The 14,150-nt window shown below is 34.1% G+C and overlaps 1 protein-coding gene across 3 annotated transcripts in view; it reads right to left on the bottom strand.

The window, feature by feature from the left end:
- Nucleotides 1-7,780: 7,780 nt before the first annotated feature.
- Nucleotides 7,781-14,150, bottom strand: part of LOC111043234 (inositol-trisphosphate 3-kinase homolog) — a 205,680-nt gene continuing 199,310 nt past the window's right edge. For all 3 annotated transcript variants that reach the window (XM_022328139.2, XM_039436676.1, XM_022328146.2), the window contains 3 exons: nucleotides 12,922-13,320; nucleotides 11,991-12,125; nucleotides 7,781-11,352 (listed from right to left, as the gene is read on the bottom strand). In XM_022328139.2, coding sequence (XP_022183831.2) covers nucleotides 10,924-11,352; nucleotides 11,991-12,125; nucleotides 12,922-13,320 — 963 coding nt within the window. In that variant the 3' untranslated portion in view covers nucleotides 7,781-10,923. The remainder of the gene's footprint in view (nucleotides 11,353-11,990; nucleotides 12,126-12,921; nucleotides 13,321-14,150) is intronic.

The following is a 14,150-nucleotide window of genomic DNA, read 5'->3' on the forward strand; positions in this document are numbered from 1 at the left end:
GCTAGCGTTTTTATTGGTGTAGGAGCCCTACCTGTGCTGACGTCACACGAATGCACTACGGCTGTAAACAAAGCCGTAGTGCATTCGTGTGACGTCAGCACAGGTAGGGCTCCTACACCAATAACAATCTGTTTATTTCAGCTGATATATATCAGCTAGCGTTTTTATTGGTGTAGGAGCCCAACCTGTACTGACGTCACACGAATGCACTACGGCTTTGTTTACGGAGGTAGTGGTTGGATGCTTAGGGTTAGATGAGCTACAAGCTCATGTTCAAACTATGCTGTATTGAAACAATCTTGAAACTACACACTGGATAAAATAAGTTGAGACTTGAACAAAATATCTGTGTTACCAAATTGTGCGAAATTCCAATCTCCCCATGCTACTCCATGACAAGAATTGATAACTCTGTATCAACTTTGTTATAAAATTGAATATATCCAGTCATTTGGGCTTGGATGAAAAGATTGAAATTTCGCTATTACTATTTGAAACTTGAACTAAATACTACTTGAACAAAATATCCGTGTTGCCAAATTGTGCGAAATCTCAATCTTTCCATGCTAGCCAAGAATTGATAACTCTGTATCGACTGTGTTATAAAATTGAATATATCCAGTCATGAAGGCTTGGATGAAAAGATTGAAATTTCGCTATCACTATTTGGTAACACAGGTATTTTTCCAAGTCTCGACTTGATTTATTTAGAGTATAGTGTTTGAGTTGGAAGCTTAGGGTTGTGGATGGGTCGTCTACTATCAAACGAAGCGGAATTGAAGGGTATCACTAAGGATTGAGTATTACCTATAATCGCATGTTCGAGCTGGATTTTGCGGTCCTGTCAGGTCTCCAAAACAATCTTGTGATTGAATTGGATGTTGAAATTAATTTGGGTGTCTCCAATAATCGTGTGGTTGAATAGAATGTTGAATTTCAATGAGGTGTCTCCAACAATCTTGTATTTGAATAAGTATGTTTAGGTTAGCTCAATGAGAACCAGGAGGAGAGAAAAGTTCAGTACGATTAAAAGATAGATAACTATAGATAGTGCAATTCACTTTATTCTGTCAGCATTCTTGGAACGCAAAGCGTTGATGTTATTCATAAGGAACGATGACAGTTTAAAGAGAATCTCACTATAGTTTGGAATTGTATTTTAAAGAGCTGATTATGGATTTGAAAAAATATTGGATTTCTTCAGCAATCTTCTGTTTGAATAGGATGCTTAGACTTGTTTGAGTCTCACTAAAAATCTTGAATTGGATGATTATAATTTGATTAGGATTTTCCAAAAATCTTGTGTTTAAATTCTATGCTTGAAGCTGTTTATTACCCAAACAATGGTAAATTTGAAGGAAGATCTCAATGTGTGGAAGGAAAATTTTCACAGTTCTCTGCAAATCATACACGTTGACATTTTCTCTCAGCCTTAAGGAAAATATCGATGTATCAATGGAAACTTCTTCACAGATTTCTCCATACATAATTTGAGATTTACCTTGAGGCAAGCTTTCGGTTTTACTGTTTCGTGTGGAACCTCTTTGTTTAGAGATAATTATTTCAGTAAATTAATGAAACTTACTTATTGGAAGTGAATAAGAAACAAAACTCTGAGTGCCGCTGGCACAAAAGCCGGTTAAATTTCAACCGTGATTAATTCCACGAGAACCAATCAGAGAAGCCGTCTTTTCAAAAACGCCTTCTCTGGTTGGTTCTCGTGGAATTAATCACGGTTAAAATTTAACTTTCTGCAACCGGGCCTGAGATGTTCCAATATACAAGCTCCATCTATCCTAGTATAGTTGAGAAAGTAAAATAGAGTCGATTATTCAACCTGAATCAGCTGTGAGAAGGTATAATTCACGAAAAATTTTGCAAAAATAATAATAAATTTTAAATTTAATCTGCACATTCGAAATTATTAAAATTCTTGTTTAACAAGTGAGTTGTACGTAGTCATGCATCAGTGAACAGAAACGATAAAATATAGATGTACATCACCGTGTGAAGTTAAAAATATTTCAAACTGGGTTGAACGCCATATTTGAATGGTCAAGTGAAATTCGAATTTGAAGTGTGCATACTGGTTAGCTGAGTATGGAGAAGAAAAATAGGATTTTATCAATGGGGAAACCCCGAAATTAGCTAGCAGCTAAGAAGAAAAACTAGTTTTCTTTACAGAATTAATAAAAAAAGAGCTGAGAATGGAAAAGAAAACACGATCTCCTTAGTGGGGGACTAAAATTTGTCCGATATACCAGTTCACCGACAACAAAAGTTATCGAAAATGTGGAAACACCGATTATTGATAAACTTGAAGGTACATTTTGAACTTGTTTTTCCGGAAATCGGTTTGCCGGACAAATTTTAGTCTACCTTTCTGTGTGTTTATTTACTAGGCACCTCTATTTAAAACTTTATACAATTCAGTAGTGATAGGTTTACACTTTGTGGGCTTTAATATAGATTAAATCGTTTATATAGTATGTATTTTATAGTTTTTAAAACAGATTTATATTATTAGGCTATTAAGGAACCATGTTGCATGAAATAATAACTAGCAGATGGGTGATTGTTTGATTATTGGTGCAAAATAATAGAAAGGTTTATTATTATTATTAAACTTGAATCCAACGTTTCAAATAGAAAGGAGATCTCCTGTATTGAATGATAATTGTAGATTTTGCTTCATTTATCACTGGTTTTAATTTTTGTGATTTCATTTTTTTGTGTTTTTGTTGATAGTATTACTTCTGAAATCAATATCACTTTTATTTGGTTTAAAATTCATCTCTTTTTTCTGTATATGTGTTCATGTCCCTTTAGCTCTCAGATATATTTCCCAGATAAATATTTCCCGGTGCTTTGTTAATTTCTCTTTCATCTGTTGAATATAAATCATTTAACATTATTACAGATATGTTTTGTCTATCATTGAATCTAATTCATAACTTACATTTACATATATAATTTATGCTGGAACATTATAATGGTATCTAATGTTATATTTATTGCATTAATTTGCTACAGATTGTAATGGAATAAGGTAGATACCACTAAAATCATCGAAATAATGAAAAACTAATTTCTCTAATATGCATGCAAATTTTACAGTAATAATAAATTGAGTACTATTAGAAATTCATTCACATTTTAATAAATTATAGTTTTTAGAAGTTTTTGAACACAACCTATCTTATTTTTGAACTGTGTTCCAAGATTGGACTTGAAATTCCACTACTTGGAGTGTTCACAGTGTATTCTGGAGCTTTAACAAGAAGTTGAATTCGGAACTTATTAATTTCATATCAGCTTTAAAAAAATATATATAATCTAACTTTGCTAGCTCTTTCATTTTGGAGAACTATTGGAATAGTATAATAATATAATCATAGTGTAAAAATTTGTTCTGATTCTAGGGTTTGTTTTCCATCTACATCAATTTATTTTTTGTTGAGTTTTTCTCTTGAATGTGGTAGAGATAATGTGAAGAGAACTTTAACGGATTGTAATAAAAGAATGATAATAATATTACTATTATTGTTGTTTTTCCTTAGATGATCTATGCTTCAGCTCCTGTTACAAAAATCGTTTAAACCGAGTAAAGCTAATGGATGTCAAATTTTGAAACCATGAGTTTTAAAAATTCTGGAAGACGATTTGATTTGGTCGGTTCAAATCGACACATTCGTTTCTTGATTTAATTATGCACAATTTATTAAAATGATTAAGGGAGGACCCACAGGAACAGCTTTCAAATCCAGGGGATATGGCCATATATTGGAGATTTAAAAATCTTAAATTCGTTGAAACTTGATACAATTATGCTCATTGAAGCATGAAACACGAATCGGCAATCAGATTTTAAAAATTCGCTAACGTTCAGGAAATATGACCATTTGAAAATTTGCAAATTTTTGAATTTTCAAGCACTGAACGGATGGTCGGATTTGGTTAATTTTTTGTATAGAAAGATAGAAGAGACAAACTTATGGTGAGGCCACGTGAGAATAGCAGTCTAGAAAGATAGGATAACAGCGTTGTCGATTCTCTGCCATGCCAGTGTCTTCTATAGAGGATAGCTGATACTGCTAACTGCTATATTATCTGATATTAACTGTTCATTCTCGTTTAAAATAATCAATTACATTTATTGGTCAAGAAACCATATTTTTCAATGATTTAATGATAAATTTCCAAAATTTAGATTAAATATTTTGTTATTTAATTGAACGAGCAAAGTGAAGTCCAAGATTCAAGTCGACGGTTTTGCATTTCTCTGTTTATAATGATGTTTATATTTATGTTCCGCATTTGGTGTGAAACGCGGCAATGAACGAACTCAGGCATATGATGATATTGAATATATACTCATAGGTTCAGGAGATATGGCCAATTTTTAGAAAATGTTAAAATCGAAAAATGGCTGAAACTTGGCACACTTATGCTCTTTGATGCGAGGAACACGAATCTGGAATCGGATTTGCAAAATTCGATACCGTTCAGGAGACATTTCTCAGGACAAGCTCTAACTACGGTGCAAATTACAGCCACATCAGAAATACTTTTATTTTCAGTGTGGTCCATGGCTGGCTTTTCGTGACTTTATGGTCTTTGATGCGATAAACACGAATCTGGAACCATATTTGCAGAATTTCTTACCGTTCAGGAGATATGACCAGATTTCAGCCAAATCTGAGATACTTCTTCTCAGTGTGGCTCATGATGTGAAGAATGAAAATCGCTCAAACTTCCTGATCTTATGGTCTTTCATGCGAGAGACACGAATCCTGAATCATATTTTGCAAAATTCTTCACCGTTCAGGAGATATGACAAAATTTCAGCCAAATCTGAGATACTTCTTGTCTCAGTGTGGTTCACGATGTTTAGTCCATGCTTCTAACCAATTTTTTGTGAGGAATGAAAATCGCTCAAACTTTGTGATCTTGTGGTCTTTCATGCGAGAAACACGAATCTGGAATCATATTTGCAGAATTCCTTACCGTTCAGGAGATATGACAAAATTTCAGCCAAATCTGAGATACTTCTTGTCTCAGTGTTCCACGATGGTTTAGTCCATGATTACAATCAATATTGTAATTTTATTTTTTAAATATATTCAATATTGTAATTGTAATTTTTTTCGTCTGTTTCCAGAATTCAAATGACATAAATTATCTTGGAAACTCCGAAAGGATGGTCGGATTTGTTTGATTTTGGTACCAAATTAAAGTATAACATTTGATGTAATTGAAAATAAAGACACATTATCAACTGAACTAAGCACATATAGTATTTAATGTGTGTAAGCATTAATCGGTAATGCCTCAGTTACCACTTGCTATGTTTTAACTTCCTGTTACATTTCTAAAATACAAATGAGCTCAGTAGTCACATAGATCATGAGAAATTTGAATTTCCCGCTCAAATAGTATAAATCATGAGAAATTTGAATTTCCCGCTAATCATGAGAAATTTGAATTTCCCGCTCAAATAGTATAAATCATGAGAAATTTGAATTTCCCGCTCAAATAGTATAAATCATGAGAAATTTGAATTTCCCGCTAATCATGAGAAATTTGAATTTCCCGCTCAAATGGTATAAATCATGTGAAATTTGAATTTCCCGCTCAAATAGTATAAATCATGAGAAATTTGAATTTCCCGCTAATCATAAGAAATTTGAATTTCCCGCTCAAATAGTAGCTCATTTGCATATTAGAAATGACCAGATTTCTACCAGGGCATCAGAAACATGCAAGAGGTACACAAACTAGATCAGTGTTGCGGGTTGCCTATGCTTGCATTGGAAGGCGTTGAAAAAACCCTGCTACCTGTTCAAGTGTTCTGAATCCCTGGTACAGAATCAAAACCAACTAAAATACTACCAGGGCAACAGAAACATGCAAGAGGTACTGACGGATTTGAGCGGGAAATTCAAATTTTTCAGGATTTTTGTGACTACTGAGCTCATTTGTATTGGATGAGAATTAGAACAGCACAGCAGAAAAAATCAACAGGTAACGGATTAATTTTTCATGAACCCAAAAATTAATTTAAACCGCTAAAACTCTCAGCAATGATATAATTAATATTGCTATAATTAATATAATATAATATAATAATATAATTAATTATGGTGCAAATTTCAGTCGAATCCGAGATACTTCTTTCTCTCGCTGTTTGCACGATGGTTGTTTGTCCATGGATTTTGTCATTGATTTGTAAAAAATAAAAATCGCTCAAACCCCTGTTTTTGACAACATTTTCGCCATTTTAGCCGCCATCTTGAATCACATTTGATCGAAATTGTTCGTGTCGGATCCTTATAGTAGTGTAAGGACCTTAAGTTCCAAATTTCAAGTCATTCTGTCAATTGGGTGATGAGATATCGTATACACAGACGCACATACACACACACACACACACACACACACACACACACACACACACACATACAGACCAATACCCAAAAACCTCTTTTTTGAACTCATAGGGGACCTTGAAACGTATAGAAATTTAGAAATTGGGGTACCTTAATTTTTTCGGAAAGCAATACTTTCCTTACCTTTGGTAATAGGGCAAGAAAAGTGAAAATCGCTCAAACTTCGTGATCTTATGGTATTTGATGCGAGGAACACGAATCTGGGAACACGAATCAGATTTAAATACGGTACCATTCAGGAGATATGACGATTTAAAAATTTTATGTTTTCAGCTTCATAACTAACCATGTATAGTAGCTGGGGGGCCAAATTTGGCCAAAATTTGCAATTTTTATGTTTGCAGTTTCATAACTCACTCTGTATAGTAGCTGGGAGTGCCAAATATTTTGCTGCGATATTTCTCAGGTCAAGCTTTATCTATGGTGCAAATTTCAGCCAAATCTGAGATACTTTTTGTTTCAGTGTGTTTCACTATGTCCATGGTTAGTTCTCATGGTTAGTCCATGGTTTTTCTCAATTTTTTGTGAAAATTAAAAATCGCTCAAACTTTGTGATCTTATGATCTTTGATGCGAGGAACACGAATCTGGAATCAGATTTGCAAAATTTCTTACCGTTCAGGAGATATGACGATTTGCAAATTTTATGTTTGCAGCTTCATAACTCACCCTGTATAGTAGCTGGGGGTGCCAAATTTGGCTCCGACATTTCTCAGGTCAAGCTTAATCTATGGTGCAAATTTCAGCCAAATCTGAGATACTTTTTGTTTCAGTGTGTTTCACGATAGTCCATTGGTTTTTCTCAATTTTTGTGAAAAATGAAAATCGCTCAAACTTCGTGATCTTATGGTCTTTGATTGAGGCCAAGCTCCATCCATGTTGCAAATTCTGAAATACTTTTGATTCTTGTCCAAAATTCACTCTTTCCCAGGAGATATGAGCTTTGAAAATTCGTTTTTTTTTCATTATTACATTCTACCATAAAGAAAAGATAGCATAAGAAGATATCCATGGTATAGGGCGTTTATGTTCCAAATTTCACTGTTAACTAAAATATAGTCTACTGATAGTCTACGTAGTTCTTTTTCGTGAAGCTGAAAGTAGTCTCTCATAATGTGCCGTACTTACACTCTAAACCAGCCAAAACAGTAATAATAGACAGCAAGACGGCTTGAGTTACCAAGAAATCGGCTTGAAATTTGGAATATAAACGAATGAATATCTTCTTATGCTATCTTTTCTCTATGATTTCAACCATCAAAGTGTCTTATCTCAATATTAGGGTTGAAAACTGTTTTTTAAGTCAGGAAGTTTGAAATGAAAAGAGTTTTATTAGTTGAAAATGTTCTTTTTATACATAAAAAATGTTAATCTACAACAATTTTCGGAATAAATAAATACTAGCCTACTTATTACAAATAGTTCTCACACAATAGACAAGTAACTTACATGGACATTTATTGTACACGATTTTGTATTTTAATAGATTTTTAGCATTGAATCTTGAAATGTTTTGAAAGTTAAATTATCAAATAACTTGATACATGATAATATTATAGTAGGAACAATAAATCAACACAGTGTACAGTACCTAATATAAAAAAGATCAATTTAATCAATAGTTTGTCAGTATTTATGATTAATTTGATTGAATTTAGTAGTAATAAATAATTTGTTTGTAGTAAAACATGGTGAATTTTCAATTCCTGTATTGCTCAAATACCATGATAAATGTATAATGCATTAGATTCTCAACATAGGAAAATATAAAGATAATTAATTAGATATTGCAGATACAACTGTTGAAAAATACAGTATTTTTCAATGCAATAAAATATTAAATTGTAGTTTAAAATACAAAAACGTTTACTGTAAATGTTATTTACAACATATTATTTCAACTTGAAGAGAGCTAACTCTGCAAAGTGTAACATCTTTTACAACATATTTATAATATAAAAATACAAAAATGTAGATCTATGAGCTGCTAAAATCTTATGAAAAAGCTTGAAAATAATATCCGATAACTAAACGGAGTTGAAAATACTGATTGAGAAGTTAATACAAAATTCAAGGTATTGGAATGTGAAAAGTAGAAAGAAGAAAACCCCCTTGTTGAAATATTCCCCTGAAATTAAAATTTGCTTAAAATTTTTCCGTGAAACAGTTAATTTAACTGCTGGTTGTGCAAGCGTTGATCAACGCTTGATTGCCAATCAACAATTGATTTCAGATCAATAAAACTCGTTTAAGACTTGATAATCGTTTCAGCAACCAGGCGGTAATTCCACCATTATAGAGCGTTCATGGAATTCTATTAAGAGTCGGTTACAGTGAAAATTGCAACTGCAAGTCAGTCATGATTTTTTAGAACTGTATAAATTCAAAATGGAAATACCTAATTAAAATATCGTCTGAGAACTTCCAAGAGCAGTTTTTTAAACAATGGGCACCAATAAATTAATTAAACCGAAGATAAATTCCAACAAGGGAAGAGTTTCCACTTACTATATTAATGGTAGACTTGACAGATTCTACATTTTTTTGAATTGATATGGATTCCAATCCTTTGACACATCGATTAATAATAAATTTCAAAACTTTTCCTCTTACACTTAACCACTAGCGACTCTACATTTCAACAATAAATTCAAATTGAGGAACATGAATACTTGAGACAAGGGTATTATCTCACACCTCTAAATATTATAGAATTTAAAGAAAAATTGAAAATAATGGTACAATTTTATTACGTATAGTTTTTCATTATATACATTTTAATATGAAAAATTCCTTGAATCGGTTAGTATAGTATCATTGATTTATGAGTTGTCAAAAATTTAGCTTCTTATTCCAAATTTGGACAGAATTTAATTCCTTCATTTATTAAACATTCAATAATAAATCATATTTCATTATATAACAATTTATGTTGGACAGAACACAGAATTCAATTCCTTTATTTACTTCTACAGCAGAACCTGAAGTTTTTATAGGAAGGGACAAGTAAGTTCACCTTAAGTACACTTCAAAAGAGTAATCTAAACAATAGCACACCGAAGTGAGGCATTTGTCAAGGAATAAAATTTAAAGATTGAATAAATTTTCGGCAGATTTTAAAACAACAAGGTCGAATTGATTTTGATGAATATTAGAGTAAATCCAGTTGCACTACAACCTAATAATCATAACTCGTCTTAGTTTGTGTCTTTTACCGTATCGCAAAATTCACAATACAAGTACTGTAATTGTTTACGAGTTGAATACACTTGTAGTTAGTCAATCTAGTGAGTAATTATTAGTATTACTTCGACACTATATTCAAATATTTTAGATCACTCTACTCTAATCAATCAATCAGTTTGTCAATAAAAATACTACCCCTCTATGTCATCCTCTACTTTTTATACCGGCAAATCCATTACTAAATTGTAGTGCTACTGGAAATGCATACAATGATACTATAAACAAGAATGGTACAAGAAATGTTACAATGAGACACCTAATTTATGAAGTGATGAGTAGATGGTACAAAAACTAATGATAACATAATACGGTAGGTACAGCGAAACGCTCGAACATAAGGACTAGATTGGCACTGATTGGCTAAAAAAGTCGATGGGCAAAAAGTCGATATTATCGATACTCACAAGTCGAACCACAATATCGATACAGTTGGACAATGAAATAACATGTTCGATATTATTTTAGAAACATCTCTGCCAGTACAAATGCATCCAAGTACAAGCCAATTCTATTTTGAGATTACAGTATCAATGATTGAAAATCATAAAACAGGTAGTCGATACAGAGATGTCGATACATTGACTGTTCCAAACTAAAATTCGATACACTGAGAATTGCAGCTTGATCAATATATTCACTATTAATGAATCGAGATGTTTCTATATTCACTGAATCTATTGCTCTGGATCATTTTCGAATTCAACACTAATTCTAACCATTAGATAGATCGAGATCTGTAGTATCAATACATCGTACCTCTACTGCCAGCTCATTTAAACGATATCCATCCCCTGTTTCTCTTTCACTCTATTAATTCCATTCTGAAATTCAAAACCAAACTCATTCTATCCAGCCAATTAAGATTTTCACAATCGATAGATCCCCATTATCGAAGGATCTCCACTATCCAGCTCACAATTTATCAATAATCATACCATAGTGTTCTAGCTAAATCATCCTCAAATTCTACACTGAACATATTCTAACCATTCAATCGAAGTTCGATTCGACATCAAACGAGTATTGCGATCAGTCAATCAAGATTTACACCATCAATAGATCTTCATTATCGATAAATCTCAACTATCGATACATCTCCATTATCGATGAATCGTCATTATCAATATATCTTCACTAACAATAAATCGTCATTATCGATGTATCTTAATTATCGATAGATCATTAGTATCGACATATTTCGACTATCGATACATCTCGCGACTATCGACTCATGATTTGAGCGCGACCGAGCTGCCGCCTTTACAGGTGGCCTCGCCGACCTCTCCCTTGACCTCGACCTGTTCGACCACCCTCACCAGCTGATCGAGCCCGAACAGAAAGCCATCTTCATGATTGCCCTGCGCCCACGGGCTCCGGTGGTTGACGGTGACGCCCTCGGGCAGCGGCCGCGTCTTGGCAAAGTCGATCATCCAGGCGCCCACCTTGCAGTCGTCGTAGATGATGAGGATGCTGCTGCCGACCACCTCGTGGTGCTTGAAGTATTTGCTGTTCTCCAGTTTGGTGCGGATGTCGGCGAGGCGTGCCACCAGGCGCAGTCTCACGTCGTCTCGGTCGCCCAAGAACAGCGACATTGTTGACACCACCTCGTCAAGGCTTTTCACGCGTTTCAGGTCGGTTACTGGCGGCGTGCCACGGAACTGTAGAACAAAAACACACAAAACATGAGTATACTGAATGGGCAAGTGTTTAATGATAAATTTTATAATTATTCAAACAAACTTCTATTTAAACAAATGAAAGAAGTATTCATGCAATAAGTTCAATGTCTAGTGCAGTTTTTATTATCTATTTTTGCTGGGTGATGCAATTGGGAGAGGAAATTATGAGAATTGAATAGACACAGTCGAATCCTACTGTACAATACAGATTGCTAGACTCTCAAAAAGTCTAAATATTTTTTCTAGTAAAATGTACATTTGGAAAAAGATAAAATGTTCTGATATAAAGAATTTTTTTCAGAATCAGAATAGATTCAGTTTTCATGAGGATCCAAAACATTACTGAAGAATAATTTATTTATAAAGAGCCCCCAAAATTATAACACAATATAATAGTCATAGGTGGATAAAACTTGCTCAAATTTTGAGTTTCCATTCTGAATTGACTGTTGAGAACAGCCAAATTTCTCATACAAACAATGCAATAAGAATTATTATTGTGAATAGAAATTTTGGGTAAAGGCCCATGGCCCGTTTTTTCGTTTCTGAATCTTGTATGCTCATCCAGTAAATAAGAATAAACTAATGAATAAATAAGTAAATAAATAAATATTCACCTTCATGGCCTCTATCCTGAATCCGAGACTGCATGTCGAGCTCTGCTGTTCTCTGAACTGCATGTAGCGCAGTTTGGTCACTGACTTTGAGGCATGTTCTTCAGGTGTTGGCGCAGTCGGATCTAGAGCTACCATCTGAAACAAAAATTAATAAACATTACATTCATTGTTCTGTTTGAAAACAAAAAAAAAATGACATAAAAACACAAAGTTGATTAGGCCACAGAAGAAGGAAACCCTCCATAGTTCTTTACTCTGTGATTGTTATAGTGTTCAATTTTTGAGCTGGTTTTGTAGCACAAGTACGCTTTTATTCCTTTCCGAAAAGTTTCACTAAAATGAGAATAAGTAATTTAATTATTATTTTACATTATATTTATATATTAAATTAATATGAAATGTTGAATATTTCAAAAATGAATTTATGAAAAAATAATATGGACGAACAATTTACCTTTGAACAGTTTTGGATAGAGAGCTTATTGCCAATGTAAAATGAGATATGCATATTCTGCTTTTTAAATACAAATTTAATACCGAGTTTTAAATTCTGAAGACATTACAACTTCAAGTGCCTTACAGTATTCAGAACCGTACATGTTTAAATCGTCTAAACCTACATAAAGCAATATAACCCCTCATCTGTCATCATCATTTCTATTATCCATGCACAAGGCCTGCAGCTCATGTGGACATCATCCTCAGCAAAAACAAAATTAATAACACTTATAATATCAGAAACTGTTTTGGTAAGATATAGTGATATTTATCCATAATGAAACAGTATAATATTGTCTAAAAATGTCACTAATCTATTAAAAAGTTGAATACTTGTTTAAACACCTATGGTGTCACGTTTTGATAAATTCGTGATATTTTTAGACGATATTCTAGTGTTCCATTATTAGAATAATAATTTCTAGATGTTTACCTTTAGATAGAGATCAGGCCTGGACGCCAAGTTCTGCACCTCGGTCTCCAGAAACGTCCGCGTGCCCATCTTGATATCCATGACGTTCGGGTCTCTGAATCCCTGCAGCAAATCCTCGAGCTCAATGAACGTCTGGCCCGCATAGTGCACCTCTCTTAAGAACCTCGGCGTCACGTCCTTGAGACTCGGCTCCTGGTTCAAGGCCTCGTAGACGCTGCGTTCGGCGCCGCCGCCACACTTCTTCCAGACGGTTCCAGGGCCGGCCGGCGCAAAAGTGTCCGGGTGGCCGGACAACTGGACCCAGTGTGTCGGTGGCGAGCCGCCGTTTGTCGTCGTTGTCGTTGTCCCACTTTGACGCAGCAGCACATCGCTGGCCGGCGCTGTCAGCTCTAGTGCGTTCTGAGGAGGAAAGAGAAACGAATTTTCGATTAAAATTGATTCAAATAGTATCGAATTAATTTATGAAATAAAAAATTGAATTATTGGACAATGACGAATTAATTCATCTGTTTACAGTTCAGGGAGGCAATTTGTTTTCAGTAGCGCAGCGGCTACAGTAGCCCACTGTAGAATTTGAAAATTCAAAGCCGAATTTAATTAAATAATAGATAAATGCGTTTATGTGAAATTAGTGATTAAAGGATAAGATAAAGAAAATATAATTGGAGGAAGTGGTGGAGGAGGAGGAGGAGGAGGAGGAGTAGGAGGAGGAGGAGGAGGAGGAGGAGGAGGAGGAGGAGGAGGAGGAGGAGGAGTAGTAGTAGGAGGAGAAGGAGATGTTGTGGAGAAGGAAGAGGAGAGGAGAGATAAGGAGGAGAAGATGGAGGAGAAAACAATGAGGAGTAATTAACAGAGGAGTAGGAATAAGAAAATACGAAGGAAAATACAGTATTGTAAAACATTACAGTACTCTCAAATACAAGACAAAATAAATCCCACAATGAGCAGAGATGAGAATAAGTACAACTCATGTATATCATTTGAAGTGAAAACAACGATTTCAAGTTTCTTGAACCAAAACTCCTCTAAACTTTAACCGTCTTGCTTCATTTCAACTAGAAACAATTCTCCGTTCCTTGAACTATCTTCCGAAAATAATCAAAACTCCAACAACCAATGAACTTTCAAAAACATCAAATTATTATTCTACACTCAATGTATCTGCAATGCAGTGAGTTTGTTTTACATAACAGGTCTGCAACTGGTTACATAAATAACTCTAGATTCTC

This window comes from Nilaparvata lugens, chromosome 10, assembly GCF_014356525.2.
Source record: "Nilaparvata lugens isolate BPH chromosome 10, ASM1435652v1, whole genome shotgun sequence".
In the NCBI taxonomy this organism is placed as follows: Eukaryota; Metazoa; Arthropoda; class Insecta; order Hemiptera; family Delphacidae; genus Nilaparvata; species Nilaparvata lugens.